Raw genomic sequence first — 24299 nt, forward strand, 5'->3', positions numbered from 1 at the left:
CATCTTTTTATCAGAGGGACCGAGTGAGCTGGCCAGGACCAAAGGCCAACTTCAGACTGTGAGGGGCGGCCACCCTGCATGGCAGTGGGGTCTCTGCCTCTCACTGCTAGGGTCGGCCCTCCAATGGCGCCAGCCCCCAAGATGGCAGTGGCCCCCTCCCAGCTGTGCAGGCTTGGCCCATGCTGGCTCAGCAAACCCGTTTCTGGTTTTGATCCTTTCTGCAGAAGTTGGCCTTGACTAGCTAATAAACATGAAGGCCCCAGCTTGGGTACAGCTAAAGAATCCTTCAGTGTTTTTCTTGGATCCAGCTTAAAACCACCCGGCTTGCGATTTGACCTGCTCTGTAGTTTCCATTTTCGTGAAATAGAATAGGCCTCCTCTGAACCCTTCTGGTAAGCAGCTTAATCTTGAAAAATGCTCGTGACGTGACATGCGGAGCTCCAGTAACTTCAGCCGACTCCACGGGGCCGCGTTGCCATGGCGACGCTGGCGCCTCTCCCGCCGTTCCCTGGGAGAGGCTGCTCTGTCCTGCTCACCAGCTCCAGTTGGGAGAATTTAGTGGGGTGGTTAGAGCCTAATGACACAGCAGCTGCACCTCTGCTGGGTCCCGGGCAGCGCGGGCAGGCGGCGCCGCTCTCGCGCCCCTCGTTTTGGCAGCACGGAGAGCACCACACTGTTCCGTGGCTACCGGCAGAGCAGCCGCGAGAGGAACATATGATTCGGTGGCCCTGTCCCAAGATCTCCCTCGCGAATGTGCTGCTGCCGGGCGCTGCCACGCGCTGCCACCTCGGCCAGGGCTCCAAGGACACACACCCAGCCAGGCCCGGTGCCCTGCGCTCCCTGCTCTTCTCAGTGCAGCGCCCCGCAGCCCCGCTACAGGGGCCGCCGCTTTTAATGGACGAGGGAATGAGGAAGGGATTTAACCCGCAGCTGCCTCGCCAGGAGGCGCTGAGACTGGTTTTGAGTCTGGGTCCTCAGACTCCAGAGCCAGCCTCGCAGGAAACCCCTGCTGGCTTCGCGGAGGCTCCAGCTCCACTCCCATCCCTGAGCTACCGCCCTTCAGGACCATGCGGGCCCTGGGGTTCTGTCGAAAGCCCTCAGGTTTAGCCTGGGCCCCAGGAGGCTGGGCCAGGGACCCCTCTGGGGAACACAGAACACTCATGTGCCCAGCAGGGACTCAGACCAGGAGCCACATGGACTGGACGCCCTCTGCCCTCCGAGCTTCTGAGTCCAGGCTTCTGTGGGCCTCTAGCTCACTCACTGCCATGTGTATTTGATTTTTCATGCTGTCTGTTGCAAAGCCAGCATTTTTTTAAGTCTCCAATCTTCATGAAATTATAAAAACTCTCATTAAAATGCAATGTTATCATTTTTTCCACGTCGATTTCTCAAATGATAATTGATGGGCGGTTGTTTCATTTACGTGGCATTTCCAAAGACCTGGAATCCCCCCAGCTCCTACCCTGGATTCCCCCTAAGGAACTCTTCCTCCCCGGAGTTCCTTAAACCTCCTGCCTTCTTACCCAGACACAGTGGCTGGGCGACCTCCAGGGAGAGCTTGGCACCTCCAGTTTATAGCTGCAGCAAGAAAGAGCACACCTTGCCTGCGTGTTCTGCTGGCAGAGGGAGGAGACAGGTGAAGCAGGCCGGCCACGGTCAGTCGTCCAGGAGACCTGGGTCCCCCTGGGTGCCACAGACCACAACTAGGCAAAGGTCCCGCAGCACAGGGGCCAGTGCCTTGAGGGCCACATTCCTGCATCAGGCTCTATTGTCATTTCTCCTGCCACCCCCACGCGTGACTGAGAGTCCCACTGTGTCTTCCTGTGGAAAGTGGGTAGAGAAACGCTAGATCACACCGTGGCTTGAGGTGTTACCATTGTCATGCATAAAAGTAAGTGTGGGAGGAGCATTTTCCAGCTGTTTAAAAGGGCGACTTCATCTGTATTTTCAGATGCAGCCCTTTGATCTCCTGGGAATCACCATCAAATCTCTAGCAGAAATCGAAAAAGAGGTAAGCAAGCCGTCAGGGGAGGGGAGGGGAGGGCAGGCCTGGGCCATCGCCTGCACACCGGCGTCTCTCGTGTTCCCCTAGGGATCCACTCCAAGAGAGGGACAGGTGAAGGTGTTCTGTTCTCTTCTGAGAAAAACACTTTCGTTTCACCCAAATGTGTTTCTTAGATAAAGTAACTCAATTCTAATGTATTTCCTACTTCCAGTCAAATATGACCCACATCTTGTCTTCTCTAAGTCAGAATGTTTTACATGACAGACGGAGCCTCAGTTCTCCTTTTTTAAAAGAAGTCTCAGCTTTGGGAAGGTGGAGGTTGGAGGACAGGCACCAGGTTGACTTTTCTTCCTCCATTTGTTTTGTTTTATTATTTGCCACCAGGAGGGGTTTCGGGAAATGACCAAGCCTCTCCACGATTTAGGGGCAGGTCAGCGTACCTTCCGCTGTGCTTCATGAGGTCAGGGTACATTCCGCCGTGCTTCACGAGGTCAGGGTACCTTCCGCCGTGCTTCACAAGGTCAGGGTACCTGCCGCCGTGCTTCACGAGGTCAGGGTACCTTCCGCCGTGCTTCACGAGGTCAGGGTAACTTCCGCCGTGCTTCATAAGCTAGAACGCATCTGGCAGCCTGGTTTCAAACAGTTCACACATTTTCCTAATAAAAAAGAAAGAAACCCAGGACTGGCATGCAGATGATAACTCTGAGGAAAGGGGGTTGAGTCAGACCACCAGGGGCCTCCTGTTTCCATAAGACAGCACGGGGTGTGTGGCTTCTCTTCTGTAGAGCGGGTGGTTAAGCAGTCACACCGCCACAGCCAGCTCTCCTCTGAGAGGAACATTCATCTCAAAGATGGAAATGGTAGAACCATTTCAATATTCTCCATTCCTTGGGGTTTTCTCTTGTGTACCCAGCTAGCAGAAGCCGGCTGCATTATTGAAAGATGGCTGAAATCAAGCAAAATTGAATCAATGTAGTACAACAAATTTCTAAACCTGTCATAGCAAAAACAAGACAAAAAAGTCCCCCTTTGTCTTTGATTTTCAGTAAATCATAAAAACCAACCTGATTGTCATATATAGATTTTTTTTTCTTTTTTTGATAACTCAGAAAAAATGACTGGCTGGGACATTAGAAACATAGGTGTGCATAAAATTTCACACCTGCCCTTCTCAAAGCAGGGGAGCTGTGGGTGGCTGTGAAGTCCACCTGCTTATGGACACCCCGTTTGCATGGGGCCCTGCGTGGGGTGCAGCCCAGGGGATGTGGGGAAGGCCTCAGAGGGGCTGCTGCTGCCACAGGTGGTCCCCAGGGCAGAGGTTATGCTGACATACCTCCAGACCAGCCCACTCCACTGTGGATGGGGGCAAGTCACATACCCGCTGTTTACCATGGGGTCACAGCAGAACCTGTCTCACAGGGTGCTTTGTGATGCCAAATGGATATAGGTGGGGCATGCTGGCAGCAGGGGCTTCAGCGTTGAGCCATCTCCCCTCCCGTTCTGCCCCAGCCTGCCTGTGGGCCTAACAGTGGCACCGTTTAAGCACCTGCTGTGTGCTCAGCCTGGGGCCTGAGGCTTTCCATACATGATCACTGGTTCCTACCCCAGGCCTCATTCCTCCCTGTGTCATGGTGAGAAATGGAGACTCCGAGAGGTGGAGTAACTGGCCCAAGACAAGATGGAGACCCAGTGTGTCGTGCTCCAAATCCTTTCCACTGTGACGGAAAGTGGTAGCTCTGTGTCCTTCCAAGGGGGCTCTCTAGGCTGGTGGGGACAATGGGGCCTGGGAGGCCAGTCAGTCTAGTTCCTGACCCTGGGTGGGCCTTTGAGGTACTGGAGTGGGGTGAAGTGGGTGAGGGTCCCAATGTGGGGTCCAGGGTGTGTGGTGGGAACCCTGCAAACCTTATTCTCTTCCCCACTCTAAGGACTGAAATCTGTGATTCATTACAATGTAGTGTCTCAATGTCGGGTGCTCCGAGTCACAGTGTGGCCACCCCCAGGAGGTGCAGAGCCAGGGGGTGGGGGCACACCCTGGAGTCAGTGCCTGGCTAGAATCTCAGATCTTCCACTGACTTTTCTGAGCCAGCATTTCTTTTTCTGCACAATCAGTATATAATAATAGTGCTTAGTCCAGAGTCTATGTGGGTTTAACTGCAAAGGTCCAGTGAATGGCCTGGACCAGTGCCTGCCTCAGTGCTGCTGGCTGTCACCGTTACCACAGCCACCACTGTCACCATCATTACCGTTCTCCTTATCCACAGAGAAGGGCGTGAGTCGGCACAGTCCCACCCATTCCGCTGTCCCGCTGCTCTGTTGCTGGGGCTGAAAGCTTCATCCCTGTGGACCAAGGCCACCTGTATTTCTTGGTTTTAGTGACGGGTTAAAAAAAAAAACAGGTCTGGGCCAGGTGTGGTGGCTTATGCCTGTAATCCCAGCACTTTGGAAGGCTGAGGCAAGCAGATCACCTGAGGTCAGGAGTTTGAGACCAGCCCGGTCGACATGGTAAAACTTTGTCTCTACTAAAAACACACAAAAAAATAGCCAGGTGTGGTGGAGCACACCTGTAGTCCCAGCTACTCAGGAGGCTGAAGCAGGAGAATCACTTGAGCCCAGGAGACGGAGGCTGCAGTGAGCCGAGATCGCACCATTGCAATCCAGCCTGGGCGACAGGGCGAGACTCCGTCTCAAAAAAAAAAAATAACAAAACAGGTCTGTATTTGCTATTGAAGTAAATTAAAGTCGATGTAAATAAATGTGGGGGAATGGGGAGAGGTTAGAACCTTAAACAGGGTAGAAAACCATAACAAGTATCACTGCAGTGGAGAGTACCACAGAGTTTTTCATTTAACCTGAGGATTTAAAAGTTCCTTATACCAGCCATTCGCGTAACGTTGAAGTCCACACACTCCGGCCAATGGGCTCCTTCCGCAGCCGTGGCAAAGGCTTTTCTCCATAAATAAACCTGAAGTTGCTTCTTTTAGCCACTGAACTCGGCATTGCTCGTGGGAGTTGGGGGTTCAAGGAGAAGTGGTGCCTGGAGCCAGAGCGACTGGCTGTCACTCTTGGACTCTGCAGGTTTGGCCCTGGAGTGGGCTGTTCCCTGGGTCGGGATGAGTTTGATTTGGTGCCTTCCATTTATAACAGGCCTGGCTGCTCTTAGTGAGAGGCATGGGAGTGGAGAAGTCTCTGCTCAGAAATTTGCTTTGCTCAATGTAAACCTTTGTGTTTTATACCATTAAACCAAAAAAAAAAAAAAAGAGTAGAGTAAATACAAGTGGGAGACTGCTTTCAGGTTCAGGGGCACAGACCTTTGACTGTGCCTCCCGCTCGTCCAGAACAGCTCCCCAGGCTTGCCCAGGATTCCCAGACAGGGTGGTGAGCGTGGCATCCAGGGAGAGGCTGCTCTGTACTGGGCAGGTGCTTCCCTTCATGATCCCTCTGCACCCTGTGGGAGGAAGTGGGGTCCACCCATTTACAGAAGTCTGGACTCAAGAAGTTAAGTGACTGGCCAGATTCCCACAGCAGCAACCCAGAGCTGAACAGGGGGCTGAGTGTGACCCTGGCTGAATACATGACCGTCTTCATCTACTAAAGAGTGGTCCCAACTTGAAGGGAAATAGAAATATGAGCCCTGAGGCAGCACTGTTCTGTCCTTCCAGAACTGCAGCCAGTGTCCCTCCTGCCAGCGTTAACTGTCCTCACCATGCCCTGCCTGAGGGATGTTTCTGAATTGAAGCCCAAGCACAGTTGCCACCATTCGGCTTCAGGGACGGTCACCCTCCAACAAACCCCATGACCCTGTGCACCCTGAGCATGGAGGTTAGGGACGTGGGCAGCCACAGGGAGCTCCCCAGAGCCAGCCAAGCAGAGCTGCCTCCACCCCCACAAGGACACAGATGGCCTGGCCCAGGAGCTGCCCAGCACTGATTGACAAACAGGGTGTCACCTGGTTGTGGGTGGGTGTCCCTCAGGCCCCAGCATCCTGAGGAGCCCCAGGGAGCATGCGCTGCTGGGCCTGGACAGCCAGGCTGCCCTGGAGAACTGGAAGGGGAATGAGCCCATTCAGATGCCGGTGTCTGCAGGGACCCTCATGGGCTGTGTGTAGGCAACGGACAGGACACAGCCTCCCAGTGTGGATGCCTGGGGTAGGGGACAAATTTGTCGTATAGGTTTGGCTCTGGGGCATGTTCCCAGGCCCTCTCACCCCAAAGTGGAGCACAGGCCTGCTCATCCCAGCCCAGCGCGTGGCACGGCGCGGCGGTCAGGGCACCTGGCAGCTGGTGGAGCATGGTTAGAGGTGGCTGCCCTGCTCTTCACCGGGTTCTCCTCAGGAGTCGTGGTACCTGATGCACTTGGGTGAAATTTCACGAAAAACGCCCAAGGACAGTCATGTTTTAAAGTTAGAATCAATGTATGCGCCATTGAGCAAATTTTGAAGAAAAGGATCTTTGGAAAGACAGAAAACCTCTCATGATTCGGACGTGCTCTGTGATGGCATGGGTGGCTCAAAGTGAAGGAAGCCGTGATTCATAGAGAAATTCCAACTCAAATGCCGTCACCCTGCTGGCTCCCCATGACAGAGCAGTGGCCTTCTGCCTGGCCATCTTCCAGCAGCCAAGTGCTCCTGCCACCTCCGTCACCTCGCATCCAGAGCAGGGGCTTTGCCGTCCTCCCAGGGCCCGCATACATGAGTCCCAGGCATGAGGAAGTGAATTTTTACCTCATCGTCCCTCAGCCAGGGAGGTGACCAGGGGCTGGTCAGTGGCAGCCTCGTGGCCACCGTGGGCAGTTTTCTGGTCCCGGCCCCACCTGTCCATGCCTCGTCCCCTCCCCTCCAGTTTGGCTCTGCAGGAGGGCAGTGGGTGACCCGGTGGGGCTGTTGTCCCAGTGAAGCCCTTACGGTTCTCCAGACAAAAGGCTGTCTGTGTCCTGGAGCCTGGAAAGTGTAATTTCGCAGCCAGCGCCCATGATGAAGCATCTTCTCTGGGCGTGAGGAGATGGGTGTATAAATATTCTCTGTTTCTGCCGCTCTTTATTTCCCTGGTAAGCAGTTGCCCCATTTCTCCAGCTGATGGATTCCCCATCGCAACCAGGGTGGGAGCTGCCTGGCTCTGCAGTCCAGGCAGCAGCTTCTAAAATAATCCTCATGTCTTGGTTACCTGTGTATCCTCCCTCCCCACCCACAGTCCCGCCCTGGCATCCGTGGAAGACCTCACCATCCCGCCCAGGAGGCAGCAGCCTTGGGTGTAGGTTTCATGCTGCATGCGTAACTACCCGCAAGCCTTGTGAGAACAGGAGTGGACCATTCCTGAAATGACAGGGCACCGGGCAGTGGAGAAGTCCGGAGCGACTTCCAGCTCCATGCGGAGCCATTTCTACCAGCTGCCAACCTCAGCAGAAACCACAGTGCTCCCCGTTCCCTTCCAGGGGTGCCACCGTCAAAACCGCAGCAGAGGAAGCACTCATTAGCCTGCCGCGCTCCTGGCGGAGCAACAGCCTCCATTTTCATTCGACTTTAAAGCCGAAAGATGAGGGAGGGTCTAATTAGTAAAGGGATGCTCTAATATTAATCACCCCCTTAAAATTGACAAGGGAGGCAGTTCATTTAACCACTTAATTGCTGCAGGTTTTTATGGGCTGCTATTTGCAGACATATTTAATGAAGAAGTTATAAATCTAAGGGAGCTTACAATTTTAATTTTATACCTAAATATTTTCCTTGTTCTCATGTTTGTAGTCAGTCCTCAAGAGTGTAGTCACGTGGAATGTTCTTTAAATGAACATATTTGCTAACTGGCGTGATTTCAGTTTTTAAAACATTGGTTCCAGCAATTAGGCATTTTTTTCAGTTCCCAAATGACTAGAGAAATTCGTCTTGATTATAATTGCTCTTAGCCACGCATATCTAATTTGTGTCTTTTTAAGTGTTAATTAGTAAACAGTTTGAGCTGACATCTTTATGTGTTTGTGCGTTGAAAAATGGGGCTTATTGCTTATTTAGCTTGGGGCCGATTCCACTAGCATTTACGTCACGACACTGAGGTGAAATTAATGAAAATGCATTTGGCAGCATGAGGTAAAAAGGATTTTTGAATTCAACTTTTAGATGTCCGCATTGCGTGGGCTTCTGCGGGTCTCTTCAAATATACGAGGTTAGCATAGATTTGGGACCTATGTCCCGCAGGAATAAAGTGAAGCAGATTTTTGTATCAATAATGAAATGGCAGCGTCCCAATTTTATAAAAGCAAAATATTCCTATTCCCGCACAATTGTTCATTCTTTCTACTTTTGGAAAGCTTTCCTGGTGCTTATTAAATGTTGAAGAATTTTGTGGCGCGAACTGGTGCAGCTTGAAAAATGTGCGGTCCTTTTCCACCATCTAGTGGTAGGATCTTAAACTGCAGCAGGAAATAAGGTGCCTTTTCTCTGCCTATGAGATTCAACATTTCACTGCCCAGAATCCTTGTTATTTCTTTATTTTTCAGTTAGGAAGCTGAAATGTTTGGGGAAATAAATCTGCCTACTTCAGATATTAAAAGTTAGATAAATAAAAAGAAACCAACCTATTGTGCTCCCTTTAATATATTGCTAAAAGACACAAAACTATCACCCAAATTCCTACAGAGCTGTCACACTGAGCTAATTCCAGCCCAAAACAAAGAAACCTAACGAATTAGTAAAGTAGATGCCTTGCAGAAATCGTGAGAGAAGTCTGAGGCTTCTTTTCAAATACAGGATATAGCTTGGGACCACTGCTTCCTAGACTCTACAAGCATCTGACCACAGCGCAGGAATCAGTTTTATGCCACGGACAAGATTAATTATCTTCCCATAAATTGTTGAGGTTCTTTTGGGCAGTTTATCATTCTAAGCAGCTCCCCTACCGATCAAAATTGATTTTTTAAATACTTAGTGTTTCCTGAGTACCAAGGTTGTCCATGTTTATAAAAATGCAAACATTACAGGAACATGTAAAAGGTGTACCTCCCCCTCCGTCCACTCCTGCGGCACGTGCACACACACACCCACACACGTTCAGCAGGCTCATGAAGTACCGCTGGCTGCGACCTGCCTCTGTGCTATCTAGTATGTCTTACACGTCTTCGCATGTTCTTTTACAGATCAGCCTTACCCTTTTTAATGACTATGTGTTGTTCCCTTTTATGATTATGCCATAATTTATCTAACCAATCCACTATTGACTGACTTTTGAGGTGCTTCCAATTATTCACTATTACACCGCTGCAATAGATTTCCTTGTACATGTTGCCTGGCTCCCCTGGGTCTTTCCCTGGAAAAGGATGTATGTTACCATTTGCCTTTTGAACAGGGCGGGGCTATTGGAAGTTCCACCAGTGTGCCTAAGGGGACCTTTCCTCGCATCCTTATTCTAGCTAAGACTCACTGGGACCTTAATGTGCCCCTCCATTTAATTAATAATCTTTGCTTATTTTGGCCAGGTGCAGTGGCTCACGCCTGTAATCCTCACACTTTGGGAGGCCAAGGTGGGAGGATCACTTGGGCCCAGGAGTTTGAAACTAGCCTGGACAACATAGCACGACCCCATCACTACTAAAATAAAAAAGTTATCCAGACACAGTGGCTCATGCCTTTCTTCCCAGCTGCTCAGGAGGAGGCTGATGTGGGAGGATCACTTGAGCCCAGGAAGTTGAGGCTGCAGTGAGCTATGATTGTGCCACTGCACTCCAGCCTGGGTGACAGAGAGAGACCCTGTCTCTTAAAACAAAACAAAAAAAAAATTTGACCACTCTTCAAGTTGAACAACTTTTCAGATGCTTATGAGCCACCGTGTTCTCACGTGAGCGTCTTCTGCTTGCTCTCTGCTCAGTTGTTTTCTATCAGCTTCTGTAGCTTTTGCATTGATTTTAAAGAGCTCTTTATGTTTTAAAGAGAGTAAACTTTTCTCTATAAGTTCAAATACACACACTTTAATCAGTGTCTTTTCACCTTGTAAATGATGTGTTCTAAAATGTTCGTGGGCAATTTTCTCTTTGTTTATTTGGGCTTTGTGTCATAGTTAGATTATGAAAACATTCACCCCTATTTTCCCTTATTATTTTATATATTAAAGTATTAAATACTTTTCAACTACTTAATCCATCTGAAATTTATTAGAAGGTAAGAACTACAGACAGCTTTATTTTACCCTAAAACATTAGCCAGTTTTCTTAATATTGGCGATCTTTCTTTGACTCTTAAATGCCATTTTTATCATATATAAGTGGACCAGTGGACGTTTTTCTTGATTCCGTTCTGCTCTGTTATTTTGTTTTTATATTAGTACCACACTATTCTGAATCTTATCACTTTATAGTAAGTTTTAATATATGGTAGGGTTAGTTCTCTCTTTTTTTCCCCCAGAACTTTACTAATTTTATTCACAGGACTATTCTCCCAGTTGAACTTTAGAATCTTGGGGGGGAAGGAAGTTCCAAAAAGCCCACTCTCGATTTTTATTGAACTGCATTGAGCACATGGTTGAATAGAATACTAATCGGAATCTTAGATCAAGCGTCTCTCCATCCAGAAACAAGGGATGCCTCTTGTAAGCCCAGGTCTTGGTCCTTTCTCTTTAGGTCGTTCCTAGATGCTTTCTTTCTTTGTGGTTCTTGTGAACGAGATCTTTTTTCTCATTCTATTTTCTGCCACTTTTATGTAAAGCAACCATTGACTTTTGTGTAATATTTCTGGAGCTAGATATCCCTCTGGCTTCTTTTACTGTTTCTGATGACTTTCCAGCTGCGTTTCATCGGTTCCCCAAGCAGGCAGTTACATCGCCTGTGAATGCTGAGGCCTCCATCCTGGCAAGGTTGTTCCTCTTCCTGTGTGCCATTGTCCGACACCTCGGCAGGGACTTGCAGGTCCCTAGGCCTCCTTATGTCATCCGTATTTTAAATGGAAGTTTGTAGTTTCAATATTAACCCATAGTGCTGCGTTTTGACTTGCCATTTATAGACATTGTCTCTCTTTTTTTTTTTTTTTATGTTAAAGTGTTAGCCATCTATTTCTGTTTTCCTAAATGTTTTTTATCAGAAATGGATGGTGGCTTTTGACAAATATCTTTTAATCATCCATTGAGATGATCATATTTTTTCTCCCCAAGCATATTAATATGGTGGATTGTATTAATAGAGTTCCTAATTCCAAGAGTCTTGGAGGCCCCCTTCCCCACTGCCCTTTTGGGTCTTCTCGGCAGCCGATGTCCTAGCAGCCACCACCACCACACAGCTTGTTCCCGTGGTGGCCCAAGGCATTCATCATATGAATAAGAGAACCAGGCTGAGCTTGCAGAAATAAAGTGAAGCAGAGATTATGTTTGCCAGGCAGGACCACCTGCCCTGGTTACCGCCATGAGTCATACCCGCTCATGCAGAATTGAAGTCAAGGTGAACATCTCGCCTTTTGCACGTCCTTCAGAGGAGGATTTTCCTACCGTTTTCTTATGGTCTCTGGAAACTTGCACCTCTAGTTTTAGGTATAGTAATGCCTACAAAGATGAACAAGTGGAAAGCTACCTGGCATGTATGTAAAAATAAGCATCAAGACAAAGGGTGGGGAGGGTACCTTTCCAGAGCACCTCACGGCTCTCATTTTCCACCCAGTAACCAGTGCTGGCAATCAGTGTGGTTTTAAATCCCTTCTACAATCTAGAAGAGGAGAAATACAAAGACTCACTTTTTAGGTGGTATTCAGGTGAATTCTAAAATGCTGACTCAATGACCAGGGCACCCCCCAGGGTTGTTTGCAGACACTGAAATAGCATTTAGGCCGGGCCTGGTGGCTCACACCTGTAATCCCAGCCCTTTGCCAGACCAAGATGGGTGGATTGCTGGAGCCCACAAGTTTGAGATCAGTCTGGACAACATGGTAAAACCCCATCTCTACAAAAAATACACAAATTAGCCAGGTGTGGTGGTGCATGCCTGTAGTCCCAGCTACTGGGGAGGCCAAGGTGTGAGGATCACTTGAGCCCAGGAGGTCAAGGCTGCAGTAAGCTGAGATCGAGCCACCGCACTCCAGCCTGGGTAACAGAGTGAGATCCTGTCTCAAAAAAAAAAAAAAAAAAAAAAGAGAAGAAAAGGGAAATAGCATTTATTTAGTGGCCAGGGCATCTGACGGTGCACAGCCCTGCCCAGAGCCTCCACCCAGAGCAGCACAGCTGGACACGCAGGTGCCACAGGGAGCAAAGGGTTGGGGAGAGCGAGGCGAGAGCGAGGCATGGTTTTGTCTTTGTCATGCAGCCGTCTTCATTTCCACCACAAAATGTGCTTTCTCCCATTTTTTTTTTTTTTTGGAAATACATAGTTTTCTCTTTCACTTTCCTACTTTTAATAGTCACAGGTAGGAGAAACGTTTTGCTTTCTTGCTTGCTCTGCCTGTATCATCCTATACATGCACACACAAGACCCAGTCACTGTGGTGAGATGGCAGTGGACACTCTTCCCAGCTGGGCACCGTGTAGAGAGTGCGGGGGACTGTGGCAAACGAGAGCACAGGCCTCTGGAAAGGAGGCCACCTCCACCCACCACCCACCTGTGAGACTGAGGGTTTACTGAGTGAGAATGAGAGTCTGGAATTGTCGTATCTCCCTATGTTTTTTTCAATAACATCTAGATAAATATTGGCATCCTATGCAAAGTCTTTCCACTTTTCAGTGTTTATGACTATTGTGAAACACCGCACAGGCCAGCACTGTGTGAACCTGCAGCTTGTACACTGTCTGCATAGAGAAACAGACCAAATCACTAGGACTCAGTTTCATCATCCACAGGCGTGACGTGCTGCTGTGGATGGACCCTGGGCTTGGTACTTGACGTGCATGAGTTGCTGTACCATGGGATGGGCTGTCACTCAGTCATGCCCAGAGGCCCCAGGGCTGTGCAGGCACAGTGCTGCTGCCACAAGGACTAGAAACGAGGATGACCTTCTACCTGCCCAAGAACTGAGCCCCTAAGCTAGCTGCTTTCTCTCCTTTGCATTGAGCTATGCCCAGAGTCTGATGTGTCTCTTCACTCACCATCGACTTGTCCACCCACCCATCCATCCACCCACTTACCCAACCATCCATCCATCTACTCATCCATCCACCTACCCATCCATCCATCCATCCACCGCCCCACCCACCCATCCACATATTAACCCATCCACTCATCCACCTACCTATCCACCCATCCATCCATACCCACCCAGTCATCTACTCACCCACTCACCCACTGCTACCCACCCACTGTTCACTCATTCCTGCATTCATTCTAGGCTGTGATCTCTACAGGGCTCTGGAGCTACAGCTGAGGCTCCACAGCTGCCCTGAGCATGAGGAGGGTATAGAAAGTGGTGTTGTGGTCCGTTCTCCCCGGGGAAGGAACACGCTCCCCAGAGCAAGTGCCCCTTTAGTGGTCCTTAAGGACACGTAGGACTTTGCCACTTGAGGGAGGAAGAGTGTTCCTGACAGAACTGCCTGGGAGAGGAGAGGGAACCAGGCAGGGGAAAGACCTCTCCCCAGGATGTGGGGCTCAGGGCTCTGCATCAGGGTGGGGAGCTAGGAGTCACTTGCCCTGCTCCTGGATGCAGGCCAGATCCTGGGTGGAAGGTGCTTTGTGAGATAGATAGGGTGCCCTGAAGGTGAGGGCGCTCTCCAGGCCCTGAGCCCAGGGGACAGGCAGCCTAGGGCAGGGTGTCCCTCAGAGACAGACCCTCAGCATTGTCATCACCCGGTGGGAGACCCAGGCTTGGAGAAGACAGGAGGGGCTGGGTACCAATGAGGATTGACAGAATGACTGGGATGCAGACTAGTAGACGGGAAGGGACTGGACTGGCAGATGGCCATGCATTTATTCAGTGACCCGGGCTGGGTGCTGTGCTGGGCAGTGAGGACACAGCAGTGCCCAGACACACAGGCTTCTGCTTCTGGAGCTCTTGGCTCCAGGGAGCAGGGGCTGAACTGGCTGGAAGTGGGGGGCCCTAGAACCACATGGAGCCAGTGGGGCCCTTATTGCACCCCCTGGTTTAGGGTGAGAACCCCCGCAGCTGGATCTGGGGCTGCCTGCTCCTGGGTTGCAGCTCCCAGGTTAGAGCTCATGAACCATCTGGGCAGGCTGTTGTTAGGAAAACAGAAGTGGCTTCCTAAAGGGTCTGCGGGAGCCCTCACCCACCCCTCTGCCCACACCCTGCAGTGTGGTCATTGAAGGCCTCTCCCAGCTGTGCCCTGACCCCGAGGCCTTGGTCAGGTGGTGCAGCCTCATGGGACCTCGGCTCACTCCCCAGTAGTGGCAAGGAGGTTCTGTCCTGCCAGACTACTCGGCTCCCCACTCCTAACCACAGGGGTCATAGCCCTGAGCTCCAGGCCCAGCTATAGGGCCTTGCTCTCAAAGAGAGCATTGAACAAGGAATCCACCTCATCTCCGGGGCATGAGGTGGGCATCCTGGCTTCCCCCTAACCCCAAGGCCCGCCTGCTCGTGAACAACCTTCCTCCCGGTGAAGCACTTTCTCGCGCTTTCTGGAGCTGGGGCTTCCCGCCGGGTATGCAGCCTCTTCAATGTCTCTAGAACCATGGCCCAAGTAGGAAGCAAGGACTTCAGCCGGCCCCACAGAAGACGTGCAGGGTTTCCAAACCAAACAGTTGCTCAGAGTCACTTGGGGTCCTTGTCGAAACGCCCACACCCACTGAAGTACTGCCTGGGGAGGGGCCCCGGAATATGGCTTAGAAAGCAGTGGACGGCCCACCCTCATCTCGCAGAAGAGGCCTGCAGGATGGGGCTGTGGGGCCCTGAAGGCCCTTCCCGGGATTGCAGCGCTTCAGGCCTCGCCATGTGACGTGGGCACTGTGCTGGGCCCTGCCTCTCTCCTCCCACAGCATTTCAGAAGCCGGGGCTGCATTCCTCATCTTCAGGAAACAGATGAGGATGTGGCGCCCCTCATGTGAGGAAGCTGAGGCTTTAGGATTTTAGAAACAGGAAGAGCCTGTATCATAGCCGAGGCCATGGGAGCGCCTGAGATGGAGGGGGATGACTGGAGTGCTGAGCCGGGGGACTTGGAGAAGCAGACAGGTGGGGCTGCTGTGCAGAATCTCCCCCACCTCTCCCTGCCTGTGCTAGGGCCAGGCCCATCCACCTGCCCAAGCCCACCCATCAGTGTCTGTCCACCCCTGCACCAGACTCTTCTCGTTGGCCCCAGCCTTGGCCCCTTTGGTTCCCTCCCACCTGTCCTCACCTGGCCTGGCCCAGCCCCTGCCCTCTGGACTACACCATTCCAGGCCCTACCATGATTCACCCGTGAGCTCACTAGTTCATGTCTGTCGGTCTGGCCCCCATGCTGGAGTTGCACCCCAGGAGAGGTAGGTGCCAATGCCTGCCCTAATGCAGGTTTCCCAGCCAGCCCAGCACCTGCCCCCTGTGCCTCTCTGGGCCCAGGCCTCGTCCAGCATTGCCCAGCTCACTCTGGGACCTCAGGAAGTCAGATCCTTTCTTGGGCTTCACTTTCCTCCTCTGCAAAGCTCGGGTGCTGGGAACAGCCCCTTACTGCCTTTTCTCGTCTGGAGCCCTCTAGAGTGTTCAGTATGAGACCTGGTGTGGGAAGGAGGGAGGAGGCTGGAGGGGCAGTGCACTTGCCTTCCCCTCTGGTGATTAGTGCAATTAATACTGAAATCATCTGAGTGTTTTCAAAAAATGCTGATGTCCCCGTGCCGGTTAAACCAGGACAACTCCTACCAACCACAGGTGGGGGCCATGCATCACTGTGGTTAAAGCCATTGGTTCTGCTGCATAACCAGGGCTAATTATTTTCACTCTCAAGGCACTTGCACACGAATCGTCCTAGTTGTGAGTAGACCAGTAGGTTCTATTGCCCCCTCTTTGCCTCGAAGCTGGGGCTGAAGTGACTTTGCCTCCCAGGTGCTGCTGGAAGCTGCAGTTGGCACCTTCTATCGCAGGACACTGGCCTCGCCATGAGAAAGGCTTTTAGAAGCTGAGACTCTCGCACCGTGGCCTGAGACGCCTGCTTCCATCAGTGGCAGGGTCCCCGGGACCCCTGGCAGAGCCTCCAGGACCCCTGGCAGAACCCCTGACAGTTACATCTCTTTCCCGAGAAAGGCCCCAGGCCCGAGCTGCCCAGCTGCTGCAGTGGTGGCCTGTGCCCACCAGAGGGCGCAGGCCCGGCGCTGCGCAGCTGGACCGGGCTGTGCGGACCAAATGCTTTTTAATTGAAAATTTTTTTAATTCAAAAAGGATTTGCTGTTTGTTCGCGAGTGCAGGTTTTCCTTATACAGGAGACTAATGTCTTGAGTAAACAGATCCGGGCCCAAATCCACCTTCAAAGGTACTCGCTGTTTGCCCAAGGGAGTGAAAGGGCTTCCAGAAGCGGCCCCGTCTCCTGGGTAAACACGGCGGGAGGAGCGGGCAGGGACCGCGTCTGCGGGAAGGCGGCCGCAGCCAGAGGGGATTATGTCGCGGGACATATGTTGAAATTTCATTTGGGGAGTTAGGGAAAACAAGAAGGGGGGGTGGGTGGCGCTTTTCTCCAGCCAAGATAACCTAAAAAGGGAAAAAATCCCGAGGGAGAGAGGGTGGGGGCGCAATCTGTGCGCCCTCGCGGGAACCGGCAGGAAGGGGCGCCTTCTCCGCCATCCCCCAGCCAACGGGCCGGGAGATAGGAGCTCAGCCCAGCCATGCCCTCCCCGTGACCCTGTCCCCACTCCTGGCCTCAGAGACTGGGACAGTGGCACAGGGTCCCCACGACAGCCCGTCTGCCCAATCAGCCAGTTGCTCACACAGGCGTGGAAGCGTCCTGCTCCTCCGCTCACCATCCAGAAGCCCCCGCCAGGCCCGAGCTTAGGTCCTCTGGCTGTGGACACTCGGGCTGGGGCTGCAACCGCTTTTAACCTGCTCTCTCTAGCCGGCCAGCCCTCAGCACACCCTGCCACCCCCAGGAACCCGGCCCGGTAGATACAGCAAGGCCTACTGAAGGAGCAGAAGGGCGCGGCCCAGGACGCCTCCCCAGCGCCTCCACTGCCCTGCAGGAACCTGGCTCTGGGCTTTCTCCATCATCTGAGACGATTCACCTTTGCAGGCATCTCCCTGGCATGGCCTTGGAGCATCCAAAGTGGAGCGCCTCCAAGCCATGTCCCACCCCCTCCCCCAGTTCTCCTCACCCCTCCTCCCACCGCCAGTCCTTCCCCAGCTCCTCTCTGCACAGCATGTGGTCTCTGGCCCTTCCCTCTCTGCCCATCCGTGTCCACACCCATTCCCAGGTCCCAGTGACTGGGTCGTAGAATTATCTAAACTGGTCCCCAGACCAGCAGCATGGGGTTACCTGGGAGCTATTTGAAATGCAGATTCTCAGGCCTGGCCCCAGACCTACCCAGTCAGAATCTGCATTTGACCGGGACCCCCCGGGGATTGGTGTGCGTTCAGGGTTGAAAAGCCTGCTGCATGTTCTCTCCGGAGCTGGGGCTGATGGCCTAACTATCCACGCCGTAGGCCCTCAGCCCCGCTATCCCCGCAGGCATGTGTGCCCGTGGCGCTCTCCTCTGCACCTTGGCACCTATTGCCCTGGGTGCTGTCAATGCCCTTCCCCAGTCAGGCCCCGAATCTGCTTTCAAGATGTGAATGCCCCCTGCCCGCGAAGCCCTCCTTGCCCTCTCCGGTGGTCCCCACGCCCCGTGCATGTGCCTTTGGAGGTGGCCTTCATGCTGGGGTGTGCTGGACATGCCCGCCCCCTCCTCTGCTACCCTGGGAGCCCCGCGCAGGGCGGATGTCAGTGAGGGCTGATGAAGCCAGCCAGGGAATGAATTTGCCGCTGTTCCCTGCCGTGCATGTGCCCAGGCGGCCACCAGGTGGCAGTGTCCTCCCAGCCTTTGGCGCAGCCCCCCTCCTCAGCCTCCGGAGCCGGAGTCTCCTGACCGCGGCCTGTGCCTGGTGGTTGGCGAGCAGGAAAATGAGGGGGCTGGAGTGAGAGAGCTGGGACTGCATGGTGTGTTCTCTGGAGCAGCCAGATGTTCAGTGATCGCTTGCTTAGTGCTAGGGTGCTGCGGGCCCTGAGCTGCCGTGAGTCATTCCATACTCTGGGCAGGCCTGGACGTGGGCGCATCACCCCACCTGAGACATGAGTTCACTGAGGGCAGGAGAGGAGCCTGCCTGAGTCGCCCTGCAGCCTCGGGTCTTTACCTCTGCACCCTGCCAGGCAGCAGATGCTGTGAACAGGGCTCCCTTCGGCTCGGGGGCCATGCGTCTGCTCAGCGCACCGTGCACACGGGGACAGAGCCAGCCTCAGCCCCAGCTGAGACCCGGGTCTGTCCATCTGTCCCGGGTCAGCCTGGGGACCGTGGAGCAGTGGCAGCCGTGGACATAGTGCTGGGCTTTGGCCGTGGCCGTGGCACTAGTCTGTGGTCATGGACGCGGTGCTGGGCTATTACTTGCTGGCTGCCACAGCCTCCCCACCAGTTTTCCACTTTAAGGGAAAAAGGCCTCCCGTGCTCCTTCATGGGTGGAGGGCTTTTGGGCCCCACTCTGCCCCTGAAGGCTCAGCCCTGTGGCCCTCACTCATCAGGGCTCTTGGGAGGGCTCCTTGCTCTGGGCGGCTCGCTCTGGGCAGCAGGGAGGGCTGGGCGGGCCTCGAAGGCCGCCTGCTGGTGGGCAGGGCGTGGGCACCCCAGGGCCCTCCCTGGGGCTGGGTGCAGTGCTCGGCCTCCTGCTGGGGCGGTGTGACCCCTGCCGTGTTCCTGAGGGCCTCCCTTCCTGGCCTGCCCATGTACAGGTGTCCCCCAAGGGGCTGCAGCTCATGGTCAGCTCACCCATAGGGCAGCTCCACTTCCATCTGCTCTCTGCAGGGGAGCCCTTCTTACGACAATTCTACTGCTAAAACTTTTTAAATACTTAAAATGCTTGAAAACCACTGATCTAATCTAAGCTCCTGCTTCCTAAAATCCGTGTGACCACAAGGCTGCCTTGACGTAGGGTTCCAGGCCATTCCCCATACCCCACCCAGCCCCAACGCCTCACACCTGTGTCTGGCCAGGCAGCTGCCAGCCCATTTCTGTGGCTGCTCTGCCCCGTGCCTGCTCTGCCCACGTGCCCTGCCTCATGTTTGGGCACCGAGACCTCACCTGGCCTCTAGGTGGGTGCTCCCAGCCCCCTCAGAGGTACTTACCCCTTCTCTAAATTTCTATCAGACTTGGAACGCATTTTGGTGAGCCAGGGTCGGTTAGGTGAGCTGGGGTCTCTGGCATGAGGCTTAACTCCTGCCCCCAGACAGGGGAGCAGCAGGGCTGAGCCATAAAGGAAGGTCCCCTCCCCGGGCAGCTGCCCTGGCCCCGCTGTGGCCTGTCAGGAGTCCTCAGCAGGGGTGTCTCTGAGGACTCTGTGAGGAAGGCATGGGGAGGGTGTGGATGGTGCCAGGGACAGCAGTGGAGGCCCCTCCCATGACCCTGGGCACCACCTGGTATTGGTCCTTGCTTCAGCGGAGCCAGCATATCAGGGGTCCCCAGAGCCTGGCAGCTGAGACTGGCCTCAGCCAGGTTTGGGGTTGAGAATCTGCCCTTACCAGCAGGGGTACGAAAACTGTCCTGCTGGGCAGGAGGCCATGACACTCAGCACGGGTCTGGCAGGTGGGTGGCACCGTGGTTTTACACACTGCTGGTGCCAAGCCTGGCCTCACAGGGAGCAGGCAGAGACTGTGGAGGGTACCAGTCATCACCACAGGAGCCTGTCACCCCCGCAGGCGTGTCCACGCACACATGTCACACGCACAGTTCAGGGGCCCACGAGGGCCAACAGAGGGCAGGCTCTGGCTGGCACCGGCCTGGCCAGCTGCGCTATGTCAAGATGCCCCACGAGGCAGCCCAGGCCTCTGCCTGATCTTGATCTGAGGCTGTGGAGGGGTTTCCCTGGTGTCCCATGGACTGACTGTGTCTCTCTGTCCCCACCCGCCCCTGCAGTATGAGTACAGCTTCCGCACAGAGCAGAGCGCAGCCGCCAGGCTCCCACCCAGCCCCACCAGGTGTCAGCAGATCCCGCAGTCCTGAGGAGCCGGCGGCCACCTGCGGGGAGAACACCACCGCCCAGACTACTGACGGCAGGGGCTGCCGCCTCCGCCAGCCCTCCCTCCCACACTGCCCCAGCAGGGCTGGCCCGGAGACTGGGCAGCTAAGTGGGCACATCCCATCTTCAGCTGGCCTGACTGACACCCCGGCCTCCCTGGGGACGTTGTTCATAACCATGACTAATCTGTGTGTGCTGTAGTGACCAGCAGCTCCTAACGTGTCTGTGTGATGACCAGTTGTCCTCCAAAAACCTCACTCACCACGGAGTCACCCTGAGGGCCCCAGGCAGTTGCCCTGGCCGCCCAGTGACGCCCACTGACTCCCTCCGCTCCCTCCTGTCACCTACCAGGGCAGACCCCACGAAGCCGTTGAGTCTCTTCCTGGAAGACCCTGGGGGCTGGCAGCTTTGCCTAGGACTCTCCAGGGTCGCTGATCCTCCCTGGCCCAGGGCTGCCAGGAACAAGTTCCTCTCTGCAGGATCTCACAGCAGCCCTGAGAAGACATGAGAGGAAGAAGCCAGTGGCCCCGGGGTGGACCCTGCCCTTTGGACATCCCATGGACTTGTCACCCAGTCGCCTGGAAGTCGGGGAGCAGCACCCCTGCCCCCAGCGGAGGGGTTGTTGCTTTCTGGGGAGGAGGACGGTTGACGGCCCTGCTTGGATCCACCACCAGGACGCTGTGCTCGGCCATGGAGCGCCTCCCCTAAGGGCTCATTTGCACAACCACCACATGCCAACGATAGCTCCAGGTGCCTCAGCCCCGTGCCCTGACCCGGGGGCCACAGGGACGCCCTCTGAGACGTGCTGGCCCCAGGAGGATACAGGCACACGGGCACCCAGCCCCTCTCGGAGCCAGGCATGTTTGACGGTATCTGCTGACGGGAACAAGTCATTCTGAAAGGTCCCTCTGACCCAGGTCACCAAATTTGGGCCAGAACTGGCATTTCTCCTGAGTGCCCACTGGTGCTGGCGTCCTCACAGTGCCGGGCGCCAAGTTCAGCCCCAGGTGCGTTTGCCCAGGCAGTGGTGGCTGCCATCCCTCGGGGCCCAGGCCCTCACCTGAAGGGCTGCCTTACTCTGTGGTGTCAGGCACTGGGCTGTGTCCTGGTTCCTCAGAGTATGGGGACCTGACATCTTTGGGTCCCCAAGAGTTGGCTCTTCGATGTGGGGGCTTGATGCCGCGGTTGGGGGCTGCACTATCTGGGTCCGTGGAAGCCTCTGCCTCAGCGGGGACAGCCTCCTGCTGCAGGTCCTGGGCAGCCCACAGTAGTGCTAGCTAAGGCCCAGAGGAACAGGAGGAAAGGGAGGCAGCGCCGGACAGCGCAGCTGGCCAAGAGGCGGGCGGGGCCGGAAATACCTCATGCCCCTGCACTAGCCCCTCCGTCTCCAGGCCCCAGGCCCCTGTGTGGACCCATCTTCCTCCTCTGCCACCCCGATCGTCACTCGGATACCTCTTGATTTCTGTGGATTAGGGAAGCAGCCACTTCTCCCTCCCTGAGACCCGAGGATGCCCCTGGTGGGGGTGGCCTTCTCAGGCCTCCTGGGTGGCACAGCGGCAGGACCTTATCATGGGACTGATGCTGAGCAGGGAGTTGGCTGCCAGGCTGGCTGCCGATGCTCCATTCACATAAGCCAGTGTGGTTCTGGGGACCTGAGGAGCCCTGTGGCACCCACGGGGGGCACCTATGTGTGCCGTGGCTCCTCGGGTGGTGCCCAGTGTGACAAAGCCCAAGAGCAAGGGTGACTCCCGGCAGGCGGGGGCAGCGGGAGGGCAGAGGGCAGAGCTCTGGCCACTTCTGCCCACTTTATTAGGGTTTGTGAACTTTGTCCTTCACCTCTTTTCGTGCCCGGGTTGTGAGATTGCCTCTGACAGGTAACACCAGGGGCCCTTCGCTCCACTCCCATGACTGGGAAGAAGCCTGTGGCAGCTCCACTGGACCCTAGGAGGCTCAGAGGCAGTGGTATGGGAGCCCTGTCTGCAAGGACGCAGAACAAGCAGTGAGGGCGGCTGCAGGAGAGGAAGGGGCTCCCACAGCCCCCACTGACGCTGCTGCAGGCCCCTGTCGAGCTGGGGTCCCAGCCAGGTGCCCCCACATGCCCTCCTGCAGTTGCTGGATGGACAGGTCCACCAGGAAGAGGACAAACTGCGTGGACTCAGGCGAGCTGGAGCCATCTTCTCCATAGCATTACGGACTTAGCATAAGAGTAAATGACTGTGAACGTTGTAGTAAACGGCAGCTTCAGATAAGTAAGCAGAGACAGTGTTAAGGACGAGTTGGTGTCTGTGGTAGCTTTTAGGCTGCTCCTAACCCACCATTTATTGCCTTCTGAGAGGTGGGTGAGGACAAGCATGTGCCTGTGTGTGTGTTTGTGTGTATGTGTGTGCGCGCACATGCGTGCGTGTAAGCCCACCTGAGCGGGACTCGTGCAGAACTGAGGCGTGAAACTCTGGCTCAAACCTAGGAATTGAGAGCGTTTCTGTCTTTTGGGAGAGTACTTTTCTCCACGAGCCCTCTGGCCACTGTGGGAGGGAAGGACAAGGGTTCCCTTGGAAATGTGAAGGGTCTTGGCCTCAACCTTCAGGTCCCCCCCACAGCACTTCCCACTGCTGCTGCTGTCCCTGCCGGCAGCCTCTGTCCCTCCAGAACGGCTAACCAGAGCACACTGTCCCCACCGCCTCCCCTTTCTCTCTGGAAAGTTGAAGTATCTCCAGAGGCCTTGGAAATGGCACACAGGTGATAAGGAGCAGGTGCTTTGCTGCAGGCTCCCTTGCAAATGTATAATTAAGGCCTTTCTTCCCACCCCAAGCCCAAGAACAAATGCCAGCCGCGTCCTCCGCCACTTGGAGAGATGAGAACCCAGTGGGGTCATGTAAAGGAATTGCAGGTCGGTGGGAGGACAAGAGGGACTCCTGTGTTCTAAGCACCTGTTCCTGGCCAGGCTCTAGGCCAGGCTCTCTAAGCACATTTCTTTCATTCCCCCTAAAAACAGAGTGACCTGGAAGTAGATGTTCTTTGCTCCTTATTAGAGTTGAAGAGGCTGAGACTTGGCCGGCTGCTAAGCGGCAGAGGCAGGGCCAGCCATCCCGTCGCAAGCCCGTGCTGGGGCTGCCTTTTCTGTTTCCAGTCCAGTCACGGACTTCCCGGCCGCCACTGGGCCCTGCCGGTCACCAGGCTACTGTGCAGTGGGTGCTGAGCACGGTCAGGAGTGGCCTGCCCGTACTCCTCCACCCAGATGAGGGCCCTCCAGAGCCTGCAGGCATCTGTGGAGAATCCCAGCCCGCAGGTTCTTGGAGAACCAGGTGAGCCTAAGGATGAAAGCAAAGGAGGGCCTTGAGGAAGCAGCCCCCAGGCCTGGCAGCCACACAGCAGCTGAGCTCATGAACTCAGTTCGCAGCCTGCCTTGCCCCCGGAGGCCACGCCAGGTGCTCACCCCTGAGCCCACAGCCCCTGCTTGGGCTGCCTGGCACCCTCAGGGCGGCCCGGCCTCCTCCTGCCACTCTGAGCACATGTCCGGGGGTTGCCACCAGAGACGGCTTTGTTCTCCCAGCCAAGGCCATGGAGCTGCTGTGTGACTGTGTCAGGCTTGGACAAGGCCCTTAGGGATGACGTCCCCGCTGCATATTTATTCAAGGTGACTCTTGTACTTGGCAAGGGAAGTCCACTGTGTGATTGTCTGTATTCTTAATATAATTTGTTAAATAAACGTTTGTTTTAACCTCTTTCCCCAGTTTGCTGTCGTGGTGTCTGAAGCCAGCAGAGGTCAGTATCCCTCAGGGCAAGCCCCCAGCTCTCTCTCCCCCAGCAGGGCTCTTGTCACCGCCTGGCCTGTCAGCCTTCAAGAAAGGACTGGTGGGCTTCTTTGCCCCTCGTTTAGTTGAGACGACCTGGTTACAAGTCAGTGGGATTCTGGGGGATGAAGAAAGCCCCGCTGTTATCTGGTGGCAGCCCTCGGGGTACTCCTGGAAAGAGAAAAGCCCCAGGTGGCATGAAGGCAGGAGCAGCTCCTGCAAGGTGGCCCCGGCGGGGAGGGCCGGGGTGCTCGATGCCTTTCACCTCCTACTCTCCCGGAGCCCTTGTCTGGGGGCGCAGAGCACATCGGAGTCTGGGTGGTTTCAATCCTGTCCCTACTGCTCACCTGCTTGTGAGAGGCCACTCCAGACACCAGCTAAGGAGGCTACAGGGCCCAGGAACAGGCGCAGCGCTCCTTGTGAAGAGCCAGCAGTTCAGGTTTCACCA

At 54.6% G+C, this 24299-nt stretch overlaps 1 protein-coding gene across 1 annotated transcript in view; it reads left to right on the plus strand.

Moving 5' to 3' along the window:
• Positions 1-23784, plus strand: part of MVB12B (multivesicular body subunit 12B) — a 179359-nt gene extending 155575 nt beyond the window's left edge. Inside the window, exons 9-10 of the mRNA XM_054501910.2 lie at positions 1952-2011; positions 19958-23784. Of these exons, the coding sequence (XP_054357885.1) occupies positions 1952-2011; positions 19958-20044 (147 nt within the window). The 3' untranslated portion in view covers positions 20045-23784. The remainder of the gene's footprint in view (positions 1-1951; positions 2012-19957) is intronic.
• Positions 23785-24299: the final 515 nt, after the last annotated feature.

Source organism: Pongo pygmaeus, chromosome 13 (assembly GCF_028885625.2).
Source record: "Pongo pygmaeus isolate AG05252 chromosome 13, NHGRI_mPonPyg2-v2.0_pri, whole genome shotgun sequence".
Classification (NCBI taxonomy): domain Eukaryota; kingdom Metazoa; phylum Chordata; class Mammalia; order Primates; family Hominidae; genus Pongo; species Pongo pygmaeus.